General features: G+C 37.6%; 2 protein-coding genes across 10 annotated transcripts; one reads left to right on the top strand and one right to left on the bottom strand.

Moving 5' to 3' along the window:
* The first annotated feature begins 880 nt into the window (after window positions 1–880).
* Window positions 881–18,387, top strand: LOC132188988 (uncharacterized). Of its 8 annotated transcripts, none has more exons than XM_059603445.1 (20): window positions 881–1,348; window positions 2,193–2,418; window positions 2,503–2,838; window positions 2,931–3,019; window positions 3,117–3,215; window positions 5,576–6,278; window positions 6,406–7,446; window positions 7,553–7,673; window positions 9,046–10,862; window positions 12,413–12,542; window positions 12,749–12,869; window positions 12,964–13,047; window positions 14,182–14,649; window positions 15,087–15,182; window positions 15,806–15,970; window positions 16,089–16,268; window positions 16,487–16,600; window positions 16,681–16,890; window positions 17,386–17,430; window positions 17,882–18,387. In XM_059603445.1, the coding sequence occupies exons 1-20, from the start codon at window positions 1,262–1,264 to the stop codon at window positions 18,014–18,016; spliced, it is 6,267 nt and encodes a 2,088-aa protein (XP_059459428.1). In that variant the 5' UTR covers window positions 881–1,261; the 3' UTR covers window positions 18,017–18,387. The 8 variants fall into 8 exon arrangements, 7 of the variants coding, with proteins under 7 accessions (XP_059459428.1, XP_059459429.1, XP_088366488.1 ...); XM_059603446.1 differs by having other exon boundaries at window positions 2,193–2,838; window positions 6,406–6,744; window positions 6,859–7,446; XM_088510362.1 differs by having other exon boundaries at window positions 2,193–2,838; window positions 6,409–7,446; window positions 16,681–16,863.
* A 1,366-nt stretch (window positions 18,388–19,753) lies between these two features.
* On the bottom strand, window positions 19,754–24,312 carry LOC132189090 (Hyp O-arabinosyltransferase-like protein). Of its 2 annotated transcripts, XM_059603599.2 has the most exons (8): window positions 23,693–24,304; window positions 22,954–23,021; window positions 22,629–22,830; window positions 22,444–22,541; window positions 22,264–22,333; window positions 21,574–21,645; window positions 21,216–21,329; window positions 19,754–20,153 (listed from the first exon to the last, which is right to left on the bottom strand). In XM_059603599.2, exons 1-8 carry the CDS (start codon window positions 24,110–24,112, stop codon window positions 20,094–20,096), a joined length of 1,104 nt encoding a protein of 367 aa, XP_059459582.1. In that variant the 5' UTR covers window positions 24,113–24,304; the 3' UTR covers window positions 19,754–20,093. The 2 variants fall into 2 exon arrangements, with proteins under 2 accessions (XP_059459582.1, XP_059459583.1); XM_059603600.2 differs by lacking the exon at window positions 19,754–20,153 and having other exon boundaries at window positions 21,213–21,329; window positions 21,574–21,680; window positions 23,693–24,312.
* Window positions 24,313–24,331: the final 19 nt, after the last annotated feature.

Below are 24,331 nucleotides of genomic sequence, written 5' to 3'. Positions count from 1 at the left end.
ACGAACTTCAGTTTTGGTTAAAATTACAACTATTAGCACAATCTCAAAAGACACACAGACAGTCAGACAGACAACATCTATCAGAAGAAAAAGGAAATACTTTTTTCGATACTACATCCAAAGCCTCTTTTAGGGCATTTTTTGGTGAAGAAACCAAGACCAAGTGGTACCCCCATGTGAAAAAGGAGGAGTGTATCAGACACCTTTATCTCTATGGGTTGGATGCACACTGCCCCCTCCCCTGGGTCCCCTTTCTAGCTAATGGAGCTTCTCTTTCCCCCCACCTTTTCTTTTAATTGTTCTCTCCAACATCTTTGACAATTGGATTCTCATTCACAATTGGGAAAATAATTGTGCTTAATCTGTCTCTTCTAATTCTTCCATCCATTAGCATTTGTACCCTACCTTTACTTTTTTAGCCCCATTGAATGTGACACTTGCTTAGAGCATTATGACTTTTATTATAAACTTATTACAAAGTTATTTATCATATTTATAAAACGGGTAATACTTGGCTAAGAGATTTGGTAGGAAAATTTGATCTTGTGAATGGAACAGTTACACGATGTAGATTGGGAAAGTACAGAAGGGATTTTGGTAAGTTAAGATTGGGGAAACAAAATCACGATCCAGAACAAGAATTCTTTTTCCCCAAACACGGGAGATAAATGATTGTACTTCCGTTAAGGCATATGCTAGCACTATCCAAACACGACCTCTTGGTGGCCCCCACCGCTTCTCTATTACTATTGACCCACCCAACCACTGCTTCACACGTGTCAGGCTTGTACTCGGTGCTCTAGTCTGGACCCCTCTCCACTCCTATCCTACCCGCCTTGTGACGCTGCAGTTCCTGACCACCAACAAATCTACACTCTCTTCAGTCTCTCTTCTCTTGCACACTCCAGCTGTATTCACGATCAACGGCCCCGGGTCGATCATCATCGCGAGATCAACGAATCGACGGTCCGCGTTTTTCCAATGTCAGTGTCCGCTCAGCCCCGCCTCGAAATACCACACCATCAATCAGATGCTCTCATCACTCTCCCTCTCTGACTTCTCTGCAACTCTTTCACTCTCTCGCTCTTTCTCTGTGGAAATTTAGGGTTTCTTTACTAGTTCACACTCCGCTCTGATCTCCTCTGCCTGTTGTATACATAGCTGTGGAAGGACATTTCTGTGATTGATCCCGGAGACTGTTTGTTTTGAGGTTTTTGGCGGCTTTCATGGAGGAAGGATAGGGTTCTGAGAGCTCAGAGAGATGGAAAATTCGTGGCAGATCAAATGTGGTTCATCGTCGACGCCTTCTATGGCTCCGTCGTCGTCGCCGCTTGAGCCTCGGGATCAGGTAAGTTTTACGGTTCTGTTTTGCCTTTCTTTTTGTCTAGTGTTGAAGCCATTGACAATCGCTTGCATGTACTTTATGTGATATTGGAGAGGTAATGGTTTGCGCATTTGTTGCTTTTGATACAATGTGCTGGTGGAAATGATAGTTTTGAGAGTAACGTTAGTGATTGATAGTTAATAACATTTAGAGTTGGGTATTTCGGTATTAATGGGTGTCTTGTAGTTTTAGATATTGGCTATGGCTTTAAGAGGAGTGGGGTAGCATTCGGCTTTTATCATCTGCAGTGTGTTTTCTGTCTTGATGTTTCTTGCATTTTTACTTACGAGCGCGCACACAGAGAGACATCTAATCTAGATATATTATATAGAACATTTATATGTGTGTGTGAAATTGGCCTAATGGCATCGATTTTGAGCATTGACAGTGGTATAACCATATCATTGTGCAACGGTGTGTGCATGGATGTTGTTTAAGGCCATACCTTTTATTTTTTAAATTAGGCACGTACTACTGTTGAGCAACAAAACCTTCAGATTTCTGCACGAAATATCTTAGCTTTTGAATCTTATATGATTTTTAGTAAATATTTCTGGTGAGGTTGCTAATTTTAAGTGATTTTATGGAATCAAGGAACCAGGGAAGATACTCCCTTCCATAGTTTTGACAAAATGGGGAATGCCTTAATGTGAAAGTTGGGAAGCTATGATTAGTCTTCCTCTAATGATATAGTTTTATGCGATTTAGAATGTGCAGATACACATGTTCTGTTTACAATTTCATACTTGTAATCATGATTGAAAAGTTTTAATTAATTTGTTTCCTGTTTTACAAAATATATATTCAGATGAACACAGGATTCCATTCTTATCCGCATGTTGGATCAGATTTAAGATCAATGATGCTTGGAAGGATGGAAGATCCCTTTTGCTCCAACAGTTTGAATTTTAGTATCCATAGGTCTGGCTGTGCAGATCTAGGGAATTCGTTTCTGGCTCTCCTTTCGGGGCCACCATCGCTATTGCAGTGTGATTTTCAGGAATTATCATATCCAAAAGCATCTGGTTCCTGTGGTAAGCTTCCTTCTAATGGTACCAGTGTCACTGCAAATGCCTTTGGAAGTGATATTCCACTGACATCCAGTGGTCTACTATCAGAAAATCTAGGCAACCAAAATCCTCGAAATGGGGCAGATTTTTGTCCAGTTGTTTCATCCAGGGCAGTGTTGAGTTCCAATTGTAGTGGCAATTCTGTTTTGCATGATCTTCAGGGATCGGACTTGGCTAAGGCAGTTATCAGTCACATAGTTCCTGGTAGTGAGAAAGTGAAGGGTCCTTATTTGAGTGGGGGATGGCATAGTACAAGCGCTGTAAAGCCCAACAGCATGAATGTTCAAAGCTCACAGAAAATGCCTTTAGAAGCAAACTCTTCCATATCTAAGCAGTCATCTACTTTCATGAGTGGATGCCCGCGAGTGTTTTGCTTGGATACAAGTGAGTGCATGTTGATTTCTGTAATATGTTAAGTGATTCACAATGTTTGCTATTACATCCTGATATCGTATTATTTATTTTTATTTGAAAAGCTGGGTATCTGCTTCTCAGCAATACGGGACTTCTTGGTATTGTTTGCTTGTGCCATTGCTTCCACATGTCTGTCTCTAAATTTTGTGAGGTAACTTGTGCTTTGATCTCCTTATCAGGAAGCACGTCTGCATCAATTTGGTATGTTTTCGTGCTTACTAAAAGGTTTCATTGCTATGACTTTGCAGCATTCAGGATTATGTGATGTTAACCCTGGGGATGTTGTTCATATGGACAGTGGAGAGACCATTGCTCAGTGGCGTAAGCTGTACTTTCAGAAATTTAGGGTAAGATGTGTTAAAACACTCTAGTTTTGCTTCTTTTCATGTACAGGCAAGTGTGCGCATGTGGGTAAGATGTACATGTTGGAAGACTTGAATGTGTGTGTGTGAGCATGGGTGTGTTGTATGTGTCACAACCCAAACCCGTAATCTAGATTTGCATACATGACTGACGTGTTAATACAAAGCGTAACCCAATATTCACATGATCCAAACTGAATTCATTGACAAACATTTTAGTTCTTGATGTTCAGAGCATCTAAATGTTTCTCCAAACGGCTAGAAAACCATCAAATAAGAAAGACCACAAATCTATGTTAATTTCCAATGCATAACATATCTAAAGTCATAACGACTGCAAATAAACAAGAGATTCCAGATGCAACAAACTCCAGAACAGCGTCAACTTGGGCGCAACACGTCCAAACAAAAGAAACTCAAATACAAACAGACTCAAGAATCGAGTGCAGCCCTACCATAATTGAAAGCAAGAGTGGTCTAATCCAAAACACAAAGATAACCAACAAGCTCCTTAACTAACTTAACTAAGGCTTCTACTGCCCCAAAGGATAATCTGCCCACCAAAGGCGTAATTAAGGGTTGCTTGCAAAGCTAGTAAATTTTAATGTGATGTGAAATTCATAAAAATATATGCATGTAAATATTCTTAGATTGTGCATATGCATAAAAGTTAATCTACATATTGTGAACAATTTCTCATGCCATATAACCATTGTGTTATGGCTACGGTGGATTATCTCCTTCTTCATTGTGAGGTTGCTTGTGCTCTGTGGTTTGCCATCTTTAGTCGCTTTGGGATGGCTTGGGTGATGCCTAGATGGGTAGTTGATTTGCTAGCATGTTGGTGGTCTTCTGGGAGGCGGAGGAGTGCGGTGGTTTGGAAGATGGTGCCTACGTGTTTTTTTTGGTGTTTATGGCAGGAAAGGAACAATATGTGCTTTGAGGATTTAGAGAAGTCATTGGAGGACATCTTATCCTATTGTTTTCATACGTTGTATCTTTGGACTGTAGCACATTTGTCTCCGTTGTCGATTAGTTATGATGATTTCCTTGCTCGTTTTTCTTTTTGTAGTTAGGTGATCTTTTTGTATACTCTCTGTGTACTTAGGGGTGCCCTACGTTTTTAATAAGACTGGCTATTACTTTTAAAAAAATTATATATAACCATTGTGTAGTCTATGTTATGTGCAATTCTTGTAAGCCTTGGGTATGGCGGTTTATGATCAAGGGACCAAGTGGTTATCTGGTGTAAAAGGCCTTGGACTTCCTTTGTATACTTTCGTTTGATTTATAAAGGTTGGGATGGTCCCATGAAATTATATGTTGTGTGCTTGTGCTTATACTCTAAATGCTTCCAGTGTGCTGGGGTGTTTACTGAGACTAAGCATGAACTATTTAATGCCACCACAAGGTAGATTGTGGTGTGAAAAAAATTTGCTTTGTGAAAATCAGTAATGTAGTTTGTTTAAGGCATTACAGTATGCATGGGTGTATTTTTAGATAAATATGGACATGAATAATGCTGTCCTGAATTCCTGTTTGTTTCTTGTGGCATATATTCTCTTTTTCTGGCTGCTGTTTTCTGCATGATCTTAAAATAGAAACTCCTGCTTTTGCTTGTCCAACTAAAATCTGCTGCATTCTAGAAAGTGATAACATCTTTGCTCATTGTTGGTATTAACTTTAATCATTTTAGTATCTTGGCATCTAATTTCTTATCCGTCAAGTGCTACTGATTTAATTTTTCATGCTGAACAGGTAGCATGAAATATGTGCACATATCATTTTGTCTAATATTTTCTTAGCACCCGGCTGTCCAAAACCTTGAACATTGCCTACATACTCCCATGTGTTTGCCTAAAGTGTGAATTTTGTAAATGATGGTGCAGTTTGCCTTGATATGATGTGATAGCTGATATGATGTGATAGCTTCTGATGGTAAGAACGATGGCATGTTTCCAAAAAGGAAAGAAAAAGAGTTGTGAGTTGCCTCTAGCTAGAAGCCCGTTGAGGAAGAGTTTGATGTCCTATTTTCTCATTAAGATGGCTAAGCAAATGTTGAGCTTCTCACAAGAAAGCCTAGCGTTATAATATAGGTTGGTGTTATTAGTTGGATAGATAACTATAATCGAAGTTAAACTTTGCTTGAACTGGATGGTGGACATGCAAGCTGGCCTTTTACTAGGATGATGTAGTTGGACTGAAGTATTTATTGCTATAAATAGTCGGATATATATTTTAACAGCTTGTTTTTCCCTTATCTTTGGAATTGAGTGTTGTATTCTTATTTGCATGTGTTTGAAGCAACGAGAACACTGGATGGTGATGTTTTTATAATGCTTTAGATTAGGGTTCCGGAAGATCAGAGTGAGTGGGACTGGCCTGAAGGATTATCAGTGACTGCCGGCTTTGTCAAATCTAGAGCGGCTAATCCCAACTTGTGCAAAAGCTCTGACGCGTCTCATCGGGTTGGTTCAACTGGAGGTCTAGTAAGGTCTAGACAGCCTTTAGACCATGTTCACTTTCCAAAGAACCCTCATACAGACCAGAAGTTGCTTATTGATGCTTTGCAAAATGAAAAACAGAGGAATTTTCAGGATGTTGACAACTTTCTTCTCAAGAGCTCTGTTGGCACTTCATGGAGAAATTTGCATGCTGCAGTGGATAACCAGATGATGGAGTGCCCTATATCTAGGTGCTCAACAACGCAAAAGTTTGTTGGTACAGGAGTGGACAATGGTTGTCAGTCCATTTCTGCTTACATTGATGGTATCATGAAGAATGGAAATCCATCCACCTCCTTCTCTACTTTGCAGAATGTAAAAGACCCTAGTAAAGATTCTGATGTTAGCAAAACAAAAAATGAAAAAGATAGTGTGATTGTGGGCAGGGATGCTACTTCTTCAAACATTGAGTTGAGACTTGGGCAGCCATATCAGCCTAGTCGGACTTCAGGAAACTCAATTCTACCCGTCATAGGACCACAGCTATTTGACAAACTTGGAAATCCACCGAAGTCATGCTTCCCAAGGCAGATGATTCATAATGGTTTGTTGGAAAAATATTTTTACTTAGCTCATCGTCCATGGAATATATGTTATTTTCTTATTCCACCAATTTTCTCCATTTTCACTGAGCAACCATATAATGGTTACTTATGGAATTTTTGTTGCAGCAGCCAGCTACAGGGAAGAGGATTATAAGCAATATCATCACTGTGCTGCTGACCCCTTTAATTCGAGCATAGAAAGAGAACCAAGCCAGTTGAACCTTGGGAACCATGCATTTGGAATCAGTCATGCTATAGATGCTGCTAGACTAGAGAATTTCAAAAGCAATGTGGCCAAGAGTTCTGTAGTTTCGCCACTTACTGACTTTAATAATCCAGCTGACAATGTACACTCTAAAGCTAAAGTTAATATGGTAAATGGCAGCGAGCATATGATGCACAATACACTACATCGTTCATCTCATGGTGTTGAGTGTGATCCATTGACTGTCTGCTGGAATGGTGGTAATTGTTTAGAGAGGCAATTGAATATTTCTGAGTTGAATTCCCTTAGACTTGCAGACAAGGGTAAGGGGGTGGGATGCGTTGCTGATGCTTCCTATGTTGCAACTGATACAGGATTTGGAAATCATAAGCAGGTGCCTTATTCAGTTTTAGGTGGAAGCAGTGAGTCAGCTGTGAATGATAAGAGCCGTCATTTACATCAGTTGTCTAGTGTACCATCAGATGCATCTGATGCCAGAAACTTATTTAGCTATGTTGAGAAGGATCCTTGTCTTGGAAGTAGTGGACAATGTGATCATGTTCTTAGATCAAATTTGCCATTGCAAGGAGTCTCAATGGGCTTTCCTTTGGTAACTTCAACGTCTACTCCGGATACTACTCGAGCTTTGTTGAAACAGGAGGGCACTAGTGTAAGTCCTTATTTGCTTGATGAGAATCTGAGATTGCTTGCATTGCGGCAAATAATGGAGTTATCGAAGCAACAACATGCATTATCTTCTATAATAAACCAAGAGCGAGGTAAATACGGTAACTCTTCTAATGTACAGCATTCTATTGTTGACCCTTCAACTTCTCTAGAGCAAAGGCATGGACCTGATTTTACCGGTAAACAAGAAGTTTCTGAAGCCACCATGAATTTGCTCCAATCTGCTCCTACTTTCAGGGGAAGTGATGCTATTAAAAAATTGCCTTCTGTGACAGGCAAGTGCATTTTTTTTTTCCTGGTAAATGTAAAAAGTTCGGTGAAGCAGGAATCCTAGTATTCCTCTTGTTATAAAAGAGTCATACTAATATTTTGTTTATCTAGGTCTGTACGACTGTTGCAACATCTCAACATTTACACCTGGAATTCCATTTCATCCGGAAGGAATTAGTCTGCTGTCTGAACTTTCTGATGATCCTATTCAAAATGAGCAGCCCCCATTAAGGTTAGTTTGGAATATTATTGAGTCAAATGTAACGCAAAATCTTTTTACTTTGCTTTACATGGATTCCCTTGGACATTGATCCACTAGTTGTAGGTCTCAATTTTATCATTTTTCACCCTATTCTTCTTAAAACATGATATTCTTGTTACCCTTTTCTTGTATGGTGGTGTTTGTTTCATCTTTCTCTTGTTTTTCCTTGAGTTTATGGGTTTTTTTTGTTTGTTTTTGTTTTTGTTTTTGTGCGGGTATTGATAACCTTATGCTTTATTTAGTATTTGTCACTAGAGGGCCACACAATTTTTGGTCAAGAGAAGAAAATAAAAAATTAATAAATGCATTAGGATAGAATATAGTCGCTGAATGGCAAAAATTCATTTTAAACAACTAACCCAAGTAATCAAAGTCTAGAATTTAAGTTGAGTTGATATGTGGAGAATAAGTTAATGATATTGTTGTGGTTTCTGGCAATGCAGAAATGACAGATGTCAAAAAAGAATTGGAAGAGCAGTGGTTAATAATTTGCAGTGAAAGAAATGAAACTTATGAAATGCTAATAGTGGCTATGATGAGCAGTTTTGAACTGAATTATCATAAATGAGATGTGGCAAGTGATCAGTAGGCATGGCCATTGCACGCCAATTAGAACGTTCTCCAATATTTGTTTCTTTTATTTGGGAAATATTTTATTCTTATTGTCAAAAGAATTAGTGGAAGGAAGCACTGTCCTTATAATTGTCCTTGGGCTTTTGGATCAGCTTGTCTTCTAACAAGATTTGCGATCATTTTATTAGTGGTTTGCTCTCTTATGTCAGACTCTATGAATTGATTCAAAGTATTTATATTAAATGTACATATATAAGTGTTAAAATTTGTCTGTGAGGGAGTCGATCTTTATGAATTGATCAAGGACTTGCTGGTGGCAAGACTTTGTCATGCGATACTTGTGTACATTTAAGTAGATATTTATTTGTTTGTACATTACTGAATTGTATATGTCCCAGGAAGAGAGGGGGGGGGGGGGGGGGGGGCAGACTAACTTTTTTTCTGGGGCCTTGTTATTCTCTAGTAATAATAAGTAAACACTTGGCAGGATTAACCCTTTACCTGGCTATATATATATATATATATTGGTTCACATTAGCAGACTGACTATATTCCCTGAGGCAATTCTCATTCTGTTTTTATATGGACAAACAATTATATCTGAAATGTTGAGGCTCTATGGTATGCCTTTTAATCCATATCAATTGTGCTCTATTAAGCTTATGAACTCGCTGCCTATTTGTGATTTCTTCTACTGACTTTATCCCTGTTATATGTTTGTCTGAGGTCTGTTGCCACTAATGTTTTGTTCTGGTATTTTATGTTTCAGATTTGGCAGAAGTGATAACAGTGTAAGCAGACCAAGTGAGCATGAAATATGCTGTCAGAGAGTTCCATATACATACTATCCGGGCAAGTGCAGCTGTGAAGCCCGTACAAATTACTTGGGAAGAAATGTTGATCCAAAAGTTGGAAGCTCTCTCAATGCTTTCAAGGAACAGATGGGAACTGGCAGTGGTGAAGCCTCAATGATCTTGACTTCCAGATTTGTTAAAGATCCTTTTCTGGTAATGGATACGAGTATTGCCTTAGATGAAAGTGGAAAGTTGAATGGGAAACATGATAAGAACATTGTCTGTCATACTTCTCAGTGGAGAGACGTGCCAACCAAGGTGAAAGCGGTTTGTGATGCTACAGTTGTAGCCCGATTGGCTAATGTGTTTGATCGAAGAGAGCTTGATGGCTGTCAACGTGTAGATGCTTCTACTAAGTACTTCAATGGAGCAATGCAGATAGCCGACTCCTTGAAAGACCAAGAAAATTCAAATGTTTCTTCGGGATGTTCTGCCCCTGCTATTACTCAGGTATCCAGTGAGGTTAACAATATAGACTTTTCTACGGTTGATGCTGGGGATACTGGAGATGTAAGCAACCATATAGTTGATGAAGGATCAGGCATTGATAAATGCTGGTCATCGGATGATGCACTTGGAAGTGAAAGAAGTGCCGAGTTCCTTGGCTCTTCTTGTAATATTAAATTGAGAAAAGCAGGATCTTCCCATATTGTAAATAATGAATCTCGTAGTCTTCTTGACGAGCTTAAGCTCATAGATTCCTTGACATGGAAGAAAAGCCGAAATCAAATCCATAGTGGGCATCAAATCCATACTGGGCTTGCCATTTGTGGAAAAAGTAATACATCACAAAAAACTGAGAGTGGCTTGAAAATAGGGAAGAGAAAGAAGGCAATAAAATTGAAGATGCTGAGCACATCATTTGTCTCTGCGGGACCTTCTCTACTACCTAATGAAAATCCCAAATGTGTTTCCACTGCTGAGTTGCCCACCTGCTCATCCAAAGATGGCCAGGGGACATGCCATACTTCTGGCGCTTGTCTTATTCAACTTAGTTCTAAAAGTAGATTGTCTTCAGCCAAAACATCTTCTCGTAAAAGAGGAGTGAGGGAAGGTGATTATCAGACAGACCTAAATTATGATACTGACTTTGGTAGAAACCCTGAAGTTTCAGGAAGAAAGAAGTTGAGAAGAGATTTTGCTTCTGATGCCTTCAGGGAATTCCAGATACAAGAACCGACTCATGAAGATGCTGAAAAAACTGACAATTCAGTAGGTTGTATAAGGACATCTTCTAGTCCACAAGTTAATGTGTGTTATTTGAAGGCAAGACCTGTAGTATGTGGGAAATATGGTGAAATATCTTGTGGAAAAGATGTGTCAAAGCCAGCAAAAATTGTTCCTCTCAGCAGGATTCTTAAAACTGCCAGCAGATGCACTCTCCCCAAAAGTTGCAAACCTAGACTGACTTCAATGAGGGATTTGAAAAAGACAAACTCTACTTTAATTGATTTAGCCTGTGCTAAATTGACTGGTTTGAAGAATGAAGAAGACAATGGAAGTTGTGATGTTACAATTTGTGATAAAATGAATCGTGACTCTTCTATGGAAGAAACATACAAGGCATGGTGCAGTGATAAGCAATTTGCTAAAAAGTTGTCTGTTTTGGAGAAAGAGAGAGATGATAAAAGTGAGAAAGATCGTAGTATTCTAGACGGCAATATTCCTGCTCAGTTGAAGCTCAAGTGTAAGGAAATTCGCAAGCGCAGCATTTATGAGCTGACAATTAAAGGTAAACCTAGATATGTTTACTTTTTTCTTTTATTGTATTTTTCTCAATCACCATGTTCTGCCGGATATAATAGAAATATTCGGTTTGTAGTCTAGTATTTTTGCCTAATTGACTCCTGGGTTGGTTGTTATGAAACTGACAGTTGCTTTTCCTACATGTACCTTTTAAAGTAGATAGCAAATATCGTATGTGTTTACATAGTGCTTATGGAATGATGGATTACTTGAAGTCCTCACCCCTCCCTTTCGTTTTTCTCTCCGCAAGGAAAGTGGATTAAGGAAGTCTTTTATTTCTTTTCACCCTCCTGATTCCTTCTGATTTATTCCTCTCAACTATCATTATTTTCATACATTTAGATTTGATTTCCTGAATCAGAACTTTAAGAGAGCCAAAGAACCTATCACTAATTTTCTTGAGTTGAAAATCTCGGGACCTGAAAATAGGTCCCCTTTTTTTTAATTACTCTAGATATTGATCATGACAACTTTAAAAATCAAGTGGCGTACCTAGCAAGGTGGCGGGCTTGTTTGCTTGTTGGTGGGCGGGAGGTCGCTCTAGGTGTGTTGTTGTCTGGAAAATGGTCCCTCTATGCATTATGTGGTGCCTTTGGTTAGAAAGGAACGAAAGATGCTTTGAGGATTCAGAGAGATCATTGGAGGAACTCACGGCCTTCTTTTTCAATACGCTTTACACTTGGACAGCTGCTTGGCTCGCTCCTATAGTTATTAACTATCTTGATTTTTTTGTTCTTTTCTCTTCTTCTAGCTAGTCGTTTCCCTTGTATACTCCCTGTGTACTAGGGTTGCGCCCCTCTGCGCTTTTGATATATAAACATTACTTATAAAAAAAAAAAAAATCAAGTGGTGTACCTGTGACTGTTTAGTTACCTGACATATTAGCAGTGTGCATTGCCTTCACCCATTACAGCACTAGCAACAACTTCTCTTAAATTTTCCTTAAATATGGGGAACCAAACTACTTTTTGCTTTCATTTTCAAATAAACTCTACAATTGCTTCCCTTATCCTTTCCCTATACCATTTAAATTCTTTAAATTAAATACTATGGATAGGGAGGAAAGAGAAATCCTTTCATATTAAAATAATATTAAGGGAAACAAAAGTGCTACTCTAGATTTAGGGTAGCACTTTTGCTTCCGTTGGTGTCCCCTTGGTTTAGGGAACACAAAGGGAGTGTTTTGGGTGATTTTTTATGAGCTTTCCCTACATGTAGGGAAGGGAATGAGATTTATGGAAGCTGCTGTTAATGCCTTATGGTGAATATGCCTTACTACCGCTGCACTTCCTGTTACTGATGCTAACACTTCTAAGAGGGTTGGCCAAGCTGTATCACTAGTTGGTTGATGAACAATTGCTCTTTTTACTAGCTAAAAAACGGCTTCCTTGTCAAGTTATATATGCGCATGCCATTTTTTTTTTTGACAAGTATATTCCCATTGCCATATCAATCTTTTTATATTGATCTTCTATTTTCTGGGCCTCTTGCTATGGGCTTTATCTGTTTACAGCATTGATATTTGTTCATCATCAGGAAAGAAATCTTGTTCCAACAGTATTCCCCTTACGAAGATTCCAGATTGCATACCAGAAATGAAGGTGCGGAAAATTTTGAAGAATGCTGAAGATAGCAACCATGATTTACGCAAAGTTTGTTCTAACAAGTAAGCAGGAAATTGACCTTTATTTGAACAAAATTGTGTTATATGTACTCGTAATGTATCAGAAATTAGAAGCTAACATAGATTGTGATTTTGGATGCAGTTTATAATTTGGGATAGTTTACTTATATGAGCTGCATTTATAGATCTGGCATGGTATAGTTATTATTTGATGGATATTGGTTTGGTCTTAATGGATTCTGGTACAGATCTATTCAAGAGCATGGGTGCCTGTCCATTTCAAACTCAGATGCATTCTGCTGTGTTTGTGGAAGGTCAAACCAAGATGATATTAATTGTTTATTGGAGTGTGGTCGATGTTTAATTCGAGTATGTATCCATTCAGAACATGTCAATTTGAGTTTCTTCTTGGTCCTTCTAGCAATGGTTCAGTTATTATTGATGCGTCATGCATGTTAAGCAGGTGCATCAGGCTTGCTATGGTGTTTCCAAAATACCCAAAGGCCATTGGTATTGCAGACCATGCAGGACAAATTCAAAAGATATTGTAAGAAACATGAATATTGACACTACAATTTGTTATCTAACTCAACTTGTCAACCCCCTTCACTAGTAGCTTTTTTTTTGTGCTCTCTCTCTCTCTCTCTCTCTCTCTCTCACACACACACACACACGCACCAACACACCACACGCACTTACTCGCTCTTGCTTATTAATATGTATGCAAGTATTATTTGCTATCTGAGGTTCTTTCCTGCCATGATTAATGCTGCAACAGAGTGGTCAACTGTTGACCTATATGGTAGACACTGCCACATTGTGGCCACACACAACTGTGCATCCAGCGTATATCCTTCATAATGGAAATTTTAGTCTCAGTGATTATATTTAAGTTGTATTCAGTAGCAGTATTTCTTTTAAAACTCCTTCCAAAAGTGTATCCAAAATCCATGTTTCTTTTTTATTTATTTATTTATTTTTTATTTTTAATTTATGGGATTATTGTAGAATTTTATTCCGTAGCGTTATTTTTTTCAAAAATCATTCCAAAAATGGAATCCAAAATCCACGTATTTTCTTTTATAGGATTGTTGTTGAATTGGAAATCCAATGATCAATTCCTGTGTCATGCACTTATAAGTTGAATACTTGAATTTAATCTTAATATCTATATGCATGTTCTACAAACCCACAACTGCCACCTTCTATGATGGTTACTCGAACCGCTATCCCCTTGCTGGCTGATTATCACCCATCCAAATGTGGTAAGAATCCACGCATAGGTTACTGATGCTCAGTGGAGATAAGACTGGGCTTTGTAATCTCAATAATTTTTTTCATGCGCAAACTGTTCTATAGGAGCCTCAAAGAATCGTAACCCTGTTGTTTGTCTATGTTTCCCAGACTTCTTTCCACTTTCTCTTGCTATGTTAGTCAATTATGAGAACTTGGCTACTGAATTACTCAACAATCTAGTGACCTGAGGGTAAGGATCTCTTGGATAGTTTGGTCATGAATAATACGGAAATCAGTAAACTGTTTGCTTTTGTATGTAGTTTGCATATTGTTGACACCAACTAAAGATGGGCAACCTAACTGCTATGTGAATTTGCTTTGCTCTTCCATGTATGTATTTTGTGGTTCTCTAATGCCTTTGTTGTTTTGATTTATTGTCACCCAGGTTTGTGTACTATGTGGTTATGGTGGTGGGGCCATGACACGGGCCCTGCGAAGTCGCACAGTTGTGAAAGGCATCTTGAAAGCTTGGAATGTTGAAACAGATTGCAGACACAAGAAGATGATTTCTTCTGCTGAATCTTTACACAAGGAACCAAGTGTGTTGCATTCCTCAGGCTCTGTACTTGAAGGGAATTCATTTCGTCTTGTACAACCTGTAAATATCAAGTCGTCAGCTATAGCAGTGAGGAAAATGGATGTGGAAAAACAGTTGGATTTTAGGAAGGACTCCCTTTGTTGTGTTGGTAATTTAAAAGCACATAATAGCATTACAGCAGGAGTGCTTGATTCAACAGTTAAGCAGTGGGTTCATATGGTTTGTGGGCTTTGGACTCCTAGAACACGGTGCCCAAATGTTGACACCATGACTGCTTTTGATGTGTCCGGTGCTTCACATCCCAGAGCTAATGTGGTGAGCAATTAAGCTTAAGAACACTTTTTGGAAAGAGTATGGTAGCTTATGCTAGTCCATATTTAAGAGGCTAACATGGATTTCGAAATAGTTGTCAAGATAACTTTATTTTTATGGTCGGTGAATTTTCATGCACATGTGGAAATTGCTTTAAGCTCTAATCATGTGCATTTTCTGTATCTCATGATACAGAAATGGTAAATTTCGTATGTAAAACCCAGCATCTTGACTGTATTTATACTTGACTATGTTGTTGAGATAAATTATTTTAGTTGTACTTAAGAGTCTTTATAAAATAATTAGAAATAAAGAGTTCTAACTCAATGCAATACACATTTATGTTTCTGTCACTTCAATTTATTTTTCAACAACTTTTTCCTTGTTACGTGGTCAGAATGTTTTAGTGGTGCTCTATATGTTATTATTTGTTTTTCCAGGTTTGCTCTATGTGCAATCGGCCAGGTGGTTCATGCATAGAGTGCAGGGTTGTGGGTTGTCATATTCAATTTCATCCATGGTGTGCTCATCAAAAGGTTTGTACTCTTCTTTAATAGTTTAAACTTCACATTCATGTTGCGTATGGGGTTTCTTAATTTCATATATTAGGTGGACATGTACGTAATGCTTTTAATCCAATGGTTCCTTCCACATCTTCTCGACATTTTCCCATAGGTGGCATAGGACTTTGCTGAGTTGACTTGTCTCTATTTTTTGTGGGATATTTGTATTAGAAGTGGCTTAATGGTTTCATCAGTTATATAGTCATGCATTCTGAATAGATGTATATTAATTGAATAATTTAGCTGTGATAACCTGGAAAAGCTTTTTCCTGACATGCTACAAGTGACTGATTTATAGTGTGCTTTCTGAGGAATGAGGTAGCTTGCCTATTCAATATGGCATCTATTAGCATGTCTTGACCTGCCATTTTTGTGAATTTCGCTTACATGTTTTACTCTTTTATTTTGTTAGTATGTTTCCTGGTGCTTTTTCTGAACTTCTTTCACTTTTTAGTTAATGTCAAGTTTATGCAGAATAATTTATTTCCCATTCTCCCCCCCCCCCAAAAAAAAAAATAATTTCCCATTTATCAAGAAAAATGATTGTCACTGGTTCTCCACTTTTTCCCCATTCACTTTTTATGCATATTATGCAGGGTCTGTTACAAAGTGAGATTGAAGGTGTTGCTAATGAAAATGTTGGTTTTTATGGAAGATGTGTTGTTCATGCCACATATGCCACTTCTGAGTCTTACTGTGATCCCATTAACAGTGAGATAGGTTGTCAGGGAGAAAAGGAGTTAACCTGTGCTAGGACAGAGGTATTGTGTCAATTCATTGGGGCTTTCTTTTAGATGGTTGTTGGGGTTGGGGGTATGCAATCTTCTCTCAGAGGACTAAGGCTTATATTTTCAATTTTGTTTTTTCATCCTGTTGTAGGGTTACAAGGGTCGCAAGCAGGATGACCACCAATGTGATCTTTATGGTAAGTCAAAAGGCAAGGGCGGGTGCCTTGTTCCTCAGGAGCAGTTAAATGCTTGGATTCACATTAATGGGCAGAAGCCATGCACACCAGGGCTCCCAAAGCTGACAATATCAGATATTGAGTATGATTGTCGGGTACATTCAAGTTACTTAAGTACTACTCCATTATGTTGGTATATAGAATTAGTTTTGTCTAGTTGTGTATATATTCCCTTTCATATTGTCTCTTTCTATTTTTATTGCAATTTGCTAATTGAAATTTAAGCTTTTTGAGTCGCAGAGTTTTGGCAGATGATTATATTATGTTTTACCCATGTGGCTATCTCACTATAGCTTTTCCTATTTTGGCGCAGAAGGAATATGCTCGTTACAAACAAGCGAAAGGTTGGAAACACTTGGTCGTGTACAAGTCTGGCATACATGCGCTTGGTCTCTACACATCTCGGTTCATTTCCCGTGGTGAAATGGTTTGATCTTTTTGTCCCTTAGGATGTAGAACCACAAATTTGCATGGATGGAACTATGATATATTTTCATGTGTCTATAGGTTGTTGAGTACGTTGGTGAGATCGTGGGTCTACGCGTGGCTGATAAAAGGGAAAATGAATATCAGTCCGGGAGAAAACTTCAGTACAAAAGTGCTTGCTACTTCTTCAGGATAGATAAAGAGCACATCATTGATGCTACCCGCAAAGGCGGGATTGCTCGTTTCGTGAATCATTCATGCCTGGTAATGGTCTCACTTCTACAGTTCAAGGTGAAATTGCTTTAGGACATGTTAAAATTTCTATCATATATCTGACATGGATTTTTAAATTTTTACTTTTGTTGAATTAGTCATAGACTAGTCTTGGCTGGTCGTATTGGGTTCCAGCTGCTTGTTAGGCGGTCAACAGTAGCAAAATAAGATAACTGAATGAAGAAACCCACTTGTTAGGTACTACTATCAAGAAATCTCAAAAAATTAGTAAATTTTGACCCAAAGCAATTGTGTTTCAATATAAAGAATAAGAAGGATTATAGAATTTGGATCTATATAGTCATATGTTTTTTTTTTTTTTTTGGTAAGTTTAGTCAGATGATTGTATGTCAAGGTTTTCTGCCTTTCCTGAAATATTTTTGATAGAAAAAGGTTTTTCTTTGATAAACTGGCTTTCATGAACTTGTGCAAAGAAGTTATTTTTGGGGTGTTTCCTAACCATTCTGTTCTTCTGCTCATTCTTCTTACTTGATTTTGAATTTTTGTGAGCAGCCCAATTGTGTCGCCAAAGTGATTTCTGTGAGGACCGAAAAGAAGGTAAGTTGGATTTCAGTGTTAACCTTCATTATTTTCTCCATGGCTACTATAGTTCATTTTCTGTAGCTATGGTGTGGAAGGAAGAGTGACAGGGTTTTTTTAGTCGCCTTATACTAGTTCACAGGTATAGTTTGACACCATGGTTAACAGGACTCTAAACCATGCGGGAAAGACAACACTACTTTTGACATTCTTTTTATTGTGTTGGACTTGTTTCGAGCTCCATTACCTGCTCATATTAATTGGAGGTCACTAAAATCTTGTATCCTTGGATAGCACCAATTGCATTCTAAAAAATAGTTGCCCCCCTCCAATTAATTTGATTATGGCCAAATTTATCCAGTTAAACAAATTTACACTTCATAATTGAAGTCCCACAGAAAGAGATATATTTCTAAATTTATCCATTTAAACAAATCACTCTGGATTCTTAATGTTTTCTCGTTTGCAGGTTGTCTTTTTTGCAGAAAGAGATATATTTCCTGGTGAAGAGATCACTTATGACTACCATTTTAACCATGAGGATGAAGGTAAGAAGATTCCATGTTTTTGCAATTCAAAAAATTGCAGGCGCTATTTGAACTGAGATTCTATAAAATCCAATTCCTTGTAAAAAGAAATGTCATTTTTTGAAAAACCATTCACATGGGTTGTCAACTTTTGGCCTCTGCTGGCATGAAATAGGATTAGGTTGTAGTCCTGAAATTTGATTGTGGCCAGTAAATATACGCAATTACAAGTGGAAGCTATCCGATCTTCAGGGAATCTGATGGTAGATGTCCTAGTCAATTTGCTTTTCTCTTTGGTGTTCATGTGTGTTCGTGCAGTCATTTTCAATGCAATTCACAGAATGCCAATGCTCATTATATCTCTATCATTTGTATTAAGTTCCTTTATTCACATTAAGAAAATGTATGTGCTTAAATAAATACTTCACAGAAGGATATACAAAAAAAAGCCCATACCTGATACCTACCAATGCTGTTGTTTTAACTGGCTACTTTGAATTCCTTGTTCACATTGTTTTTGTCGCCATGAGGAAGTCATTTAGAGAATCACAAAGAAAATGGCAAAAATGCAGAAAGTACGTGTTCAGGAAATGCATCTCCGTTTCTGTGCTGGGTCATTTTGACCCGCCAAATTTTTGTCTTCACCCTTGATGAGATCATAAAAGTGTAGTTGGAATGTGTGTGCGACCTACTAGTACTAGGTATCTGCTGCCCCTACTGTCGGTTACCCTTCAACTGTATCTTGCATTAATTTGGTTCTTCTGTCAAAATATTTCCATAAATTATAGCAATGGGGGACAGGAAAGGGAATGTACTACGGAATAGGATCCTTTTTCACTTTATTTGAAATGGATAATATCTTTTTAAAGTTGATGTATAGGATGTCACATTATTGATTATTATATGACACGAAGGAGATTTCTAAATGATTCTATACACATCATTATATATATGGCAGAGAAATTAGCATTCATCCTTGATAATTTTGTTGAATAGAAAATGGTGAAGATGTCCATTTGTCGCATGCAAATCAGGAGTTCTCATCATTGCATTTGCTTTTAAGGGCTTTAATAAATAGTGACATTAGCCGGTATGAAATTATTTTGCATGAAATATAAAGGTTAACTTTACTTATCAATGATATTTAGGCATTTTTGCAATTTTTGTCCTTTTTACAGTTTTTTTTTTTTTTTTTTTTTGGTAAGTAATAATTATGTCCTTAACAGTTTTAAAAGTTGAAATGTCTATTTTTAAAGTTTCAAAATTTTGCAATGTTATTGCACTACTAAGATTTTTTGTTAAATTTTAATGGAGGATTTCAAAAATTTGCAAATTCTTTCTTTGTTGAAAAAAAAAGAGGAAAAAGAAAAAAAAAGGTTGAGTTAGGCCGTGGGTCTGGTTTTTAATTTTTTTAATTTTTTAATGAATGTTAGATTTGTATTTTTATTGGTTTTACAAGAGTATATGGGACATTCCACTGTTTATGCCTAAATTCTAACGGTAAGGATCACATTTCGAAGTTTTGAAACATGACAATCCAACATTACAACTTTCTAAACTTAAAAGAGTATGATAACAAAAGTGCTTAAACATCAAGAAAGATAAGTGAAGTTATCCCGAATACCAAATATCAAATGTAAATGGTGGTGAAGCCCTTCTTATGAAAAACAAATTTCAAATGCACTTTTTATGGAAAAAAAGAAAAAAAGAAAAAAAGAAAAAAGATTTAACAGCTGATCATGCAATAAAATGATCTAAAATAATGGGCAAGAATTTAAAAATAAAATCTACATATAATCGTTGTAAGGCACAAGTGAACGTCACTAATTTATTCCACATTTAGCTCATCCATTCTTCAAAAGTGAACTCTTTAACTTATTCGCATTATCAGTGATACAAATACAAGATACAACTACAAGACTTTGGTACAACTGCATTGATCTATACGTAACATTGTACATCAGCAAATTTTTGGACTTCCCAACCATATTAGGGGAACGTGATTGCGATCCAATTTTAGGAAAGAGACATACAAGTCCACAAGCGTTTTCACATATGATGGCATCTCTACGAATACCAAGCACCCATACCTTCCTCAACCAAAAGACAGCCCATGTCTATAGAAACATTGCGAAACCTGGGAAACCTCCTCCTCTACGACCCCCAATTCGGAATGTTTCCTGTAGCTTCATTCACCATTTTCACCAGGGTAACCTGCAATGCATAAACTTGCTCATGGAGATCAATGGCCAAAACAAAAACTTCAAGGAAATGCGGAAACCTCATAAAACAATATCATTACTTGAATTTCTCCTACCACCGTCATGTTTTTTGGGGGATGTATGTGAGAGATGGACTACTACCATTGATCCCTCCCAAAAGTAAATTGAAGGAGTGAATGAGACCAACAAAATAGCATCTCGGAAGTACCTAACTTTGTTATAATATCATTACTATGACTATGTCCAAAAATAAAAAGGGACAACAACCTTTATGCCCCCGAGTCAAGTATTTTTTTTGTTTTTTTGGTAAGTTACGCCCGATGGGACCTGAACCCATTACCTTGCCCTCCTCCTTACTACAAAGGGAGAAGGCACCATTTGAACTAAAGCAAATTGTTAGATGATTTACAATGTAAATGCGAAACCTTAGTAGCGAAGGACTGGGTTGTTTATGGTCCCTTTGGGATCATAAATGGACCCATTTTTTTTTTTTTTTTTTTTTTTTTTTTCAGCATTGTCTCTTTTGTTTGAGTTTGTTGTTGGAGAGCTCACCCTCTCCTGGTTCTTTGATCCCTTGTAACTATTTCCCATATTAAATAGGAAAAAAAAGAAAAAAAGAAAAAAGAAAAAAGAGAAACCTAAGTGATGAATCATTTCTCCATATAATATGATATTAAGATAATCAACTTGGTCGTTGTGTTTAGACCTTTCTGGCCACATAAGAGAAAAAGTAAAAAAGGGGTGACACATTACTATGATAAATTGTGATTATAACAATAGCTTCTCTGTTAATGTGGTTTAATTATTGCCCCAGGGTGTAGCTCAGTCGGTAAAGGGGTAGCGTATGTCTGGATAAATTTTAAGTTGAGCACTACATTTTATATAAATGTGCTCCCGGAAAAATGCCCCTTGTACTCAAATATCGGTCAAACCAAATGAAGCAGGCAGCTTTGTAACTATAAGTTCTATGTCCAAAACTCTAGGCAGAAGTGTTTTCTAAGGAAGATGAATAAATAAAATAACCCTGGGAATTGAATGGTGAGATAAAACATACCACACTTTCTGGAACACCAGCTGGAGGCAGTGGAAGGTTTCTTGGTGGTACGACATTATCATAAGATCTTTTGTCAAACCTCCATTCCCCTATCTTTCCATAGGTTAATTCCCCCTGAATATCAGAGCATGCAAAGCAGACAACATAAGCCAAATAATACACAAGTAAAACAGATTTATCTGCTCTTTTCTCACAAGGTGGAAACAGGTTAATTGGCAATAAATCCAAAGCTGAAAAACACTTTTCTCTGCCTAAAAAAAAACCAGAGAAGAAGTCCTGAAGTATTCCTCTCACTAAAGAAACATAACTCAAAAAAAAAAAAAAAAAAAAAAAAAGAGAAGAAAAACAAAAAAACTACCTTCATATTATAATCACATCCATAAGTGTAATGAATTATGAGCTTCGTGCCAATTTCCGTATCCCATGGGGGCTGATATACGTCAGAAAACAGGGAACTGATAGTAACTTAAACAGTGGCAGAATAAATATAAAGAAAATATTAGTATAGCAATCTTTTTTCTATTGGATCTTTAATTACCCTATATTTTACTATTACAAAGCCAGATGCCCAACATTAAGAAATGGCAGAAGATGCCACGCCAAAGCTTGTATCCACAAGATTGAAGTACACTAAAATAAAGAATAATTACTTTAATTCTCACCAGAGTCGAAGGTTCAGGATTAGATAACCATATAGGCAGCAGGAATCAAACAGAATTTGGAATAAAATAGAAAATTCAGCAATTATCTCAGAAAAGTTCAAGATGATTAATTTTGGGAAAAAGGATTGAAAGTCAAAAAGGAAACAAAGGAGAAAATGTTGCCATTTTTGAATAATTGTGAATGTTTTTGAAATAGAAAACTGCAGTAAACTACTAGTAGATTCGTGAATCTTTTGAGATAAACAGAGTATGTGCACCTAGTAAAATTAGTGTACTCTACATGAACTTTCCTATAATGTTCTGGTCCTAGAATTAGCCATTAACTTTCCATAATTAATATATTCTACATTATAAGGTCAATAAAAGGAATGATAATCTCATCATACCTGAATCATGAAGTCCTTGTACAAGATGTTACCAACGCCATGCGAAGCAGATGCAACAGCATAGGCATACCTATATTTAAAGGAAGATTTTTTTTGATAAGTAACCTATATTTAAAGGAAGATACATCAATGATGTACTTAAAGACCAACAAAATATCCAGTTGGTTAGAGAAAGCTTACATTTCAAGCACCCAACCAAAAGCCTTATCTGTTTCTGGATCCTTCTTCATTGCCAAGGAAACATTCATCCAAGTGGGAGCAATCTTCTTCAGAGCTTCCTATTAATGTTTCATAAAAATCAAGAAAGACCAAAGAAACCATAATAGACTACCATTACTTTCATTAAGCCAATTCACAATACATACCTTCCCAACTATGACAGGAGAATTCCCTATTGGGTCGATGTTAGTTATTGGTCCTTTGTCCTCAGGAAAATACTTCCTCAGCACCGACTCATACTTCTTAGGTTCAATATAGAAGAAAGGAAATGCAGCTCCAAACCCATCTTTTGATAAGTTTGGGATGGGCTTGACAATAATATGATCTGGCTCCGACATCAGGATGTAGCTAGATAAATCATATGAAATAGTGTACATTAGGTAACATCTTCTTCAAAAGAAAAAAGAACAGAAAAGAGAAGGAAATATCAACTCATCAAATACTAAAACTAAGTTGTTATGAGTCCCGTACTCTTCTTTGATGTCTGCTTGTTCAAGCCATTGCACAAATGCCCATGGTCTGTTGAGGACTATATACCCCTGAGATTGTGAGATAAGAGATACGCAGCAAACAGAAGGTAAGTTTTTGTAGCAATCAACAAGAATAGAGGTGAAAGAAAAAGAAAAAAATAAGTCGTAAATCCTCATTTTCAAGTTCATTCACATCTATGGAGAACTCCTATACATTAGTATACCAAATAATCGGTGAGAGAATGGCTGATGGACAGATGACTTGGTACTGATAGGCCAAAAAACTTGAAAGGTCAGACACAACAACGCAGCAAATTCTATAATCTCCCTTATGGACAAGATGTGGTTCTCAAGTTTTGGTAAACATGCCTAAAAGTACCTCTAATGTTTTGGATTAAGAATAAAACAACCCGCAATCCCATTCATTCAGTCGTTTTAAAGGTAAATTTTATGCATCTACAATTATTTTCCAATATTTAAAAGACTTCTGCTCTTTGTAACCATGTCTCGCAGTCGCATTTCTAAATCCTAAAGAATGGAAACTTTCCATTTCCTACTTTCTTCGGCAACCAAATAGGGCCCTCTAGCTTTCCAGGGTAAAGACCACTCGCATTTCCCAACAAAATTCAACAACCTTCCAAGCACCCATGAATATCTACCTCAAAACTAAAACCCCTCACAACACAAAACCCAATTAACTAGATATCTCCGAGAAAGACACTTGTAAAAGCAAAACAAACCTGGTCCAATCCAGCAGGGAGAGGCTGGGCAACAAAGGTGGGGATCTCATCCATGTGCTTGTCAGGTTTCCCGGAGTGCAAGATCCTGGTGAACCCACCCATGTCGGAGTTGGGTCCGTCCTTCATTTTCTTGAACCAGTAGTACATCACCCTGCACTGCCAAGTATTGTAGACGGAGTCCGAGGCCGTGACCGCCGTGTGGAACAACCTCTTCTTCGACCTGGGCCCACTGCCTCTTCCCGATCTGTCTACCGGCATCTTGATTACGGGGTCGACAGAGATCCTCAACGAAGAAGAAGATCGTGATGGGCCCGGGAGCTCTTGCTTGAGAGGGGCATTGGCTGAGATGATTATGTTGTATGTAATCAGAGCCACCGAGAAGGTTACGAGTAGTGTGAAGAACGTGTTCCCACACCCCATTTTTCTCTCTCTAATCTAATTCACTCACTCCGTAGCTCCACTCCTCTTGCGCAACTGATTTTACTGTATATATTCTCTGTACAGAAATGCAGGGAAGGGAAGGGAAGATGAAGGTGGCGTGTGCAAAAAAAAGTCGTCGACTCGTCCTTAGCAGTAGAGTTGTTGGAGATACTCGCTGACTCACTCCATTTTCCTCTCCCCTCTTGTCTCTCTCTCCCT

This window comes from Corylus avellana, chromosome 9 (assembly GCF_965113065.1).
Source record: "Corylus avellana chromosome 9, dhCorAvel1.hap1.2, whole genome shotgun sequence".
Taxonomy (NCBI): Eukaryota; Viridiplantae; Streptophyta; class Magnoliopsida; order Fagales; family Betulaceae; genus Corylus; species Corylus avellana.
The sequence above is the reverse complement of the archived record's forward strand: the minus strand, read 5'-3'. Positions and strand labels throughout refer to the sequence as shown.

Excerpts from the sequence above, each read along its gene's own strand:
- LOC132188988 (XM_059603441.1), top strand. The coding sequence starts at position 1,262 with ATGGAAAATTCGTGGCAGATCAAATGTGGTTCATCGTCGACGCCTTCT. Across the intron at positions 3,216-5,575 it reads TGTACTTTCAGAAATTTAGG|ATTAGGGTTCCGGAAGATCA; the intron begins GTAAGATGTGTT and ends ATAATGCTTTAG. Across the intron at positions 16,601-16,680 it reads TCATTTCCCGTGGTGAAATG|GTTGTTGAGTACGTTGGTGA; the intron begins GTTTGATCTTTT and ends ATGTGTCTATAG.
- LOC132189090 (XM_059603599.2), bottom strand. The coding sequence starts at position 24,112 with ATGGGGTGTGGGAACACGTTCTTCACACTACTCGTAACCTTCTCGGTG. Across the intron at positions 22,334-22,443 it reads TTTGGTTGGGTGCTTGAAAT|GTATGCCTATGCTGTTGCAT; the intron begins GTAAGCTTTCTC and ends CTTTAAATATAG. Across the intron at positions 21,646-22,263 it reads ACAAGGACTTCATGATTCAG|CCCCCATGGGATACGGAAAT; the intron begins GTATGATGAGAT and ends GACGTATATCAG.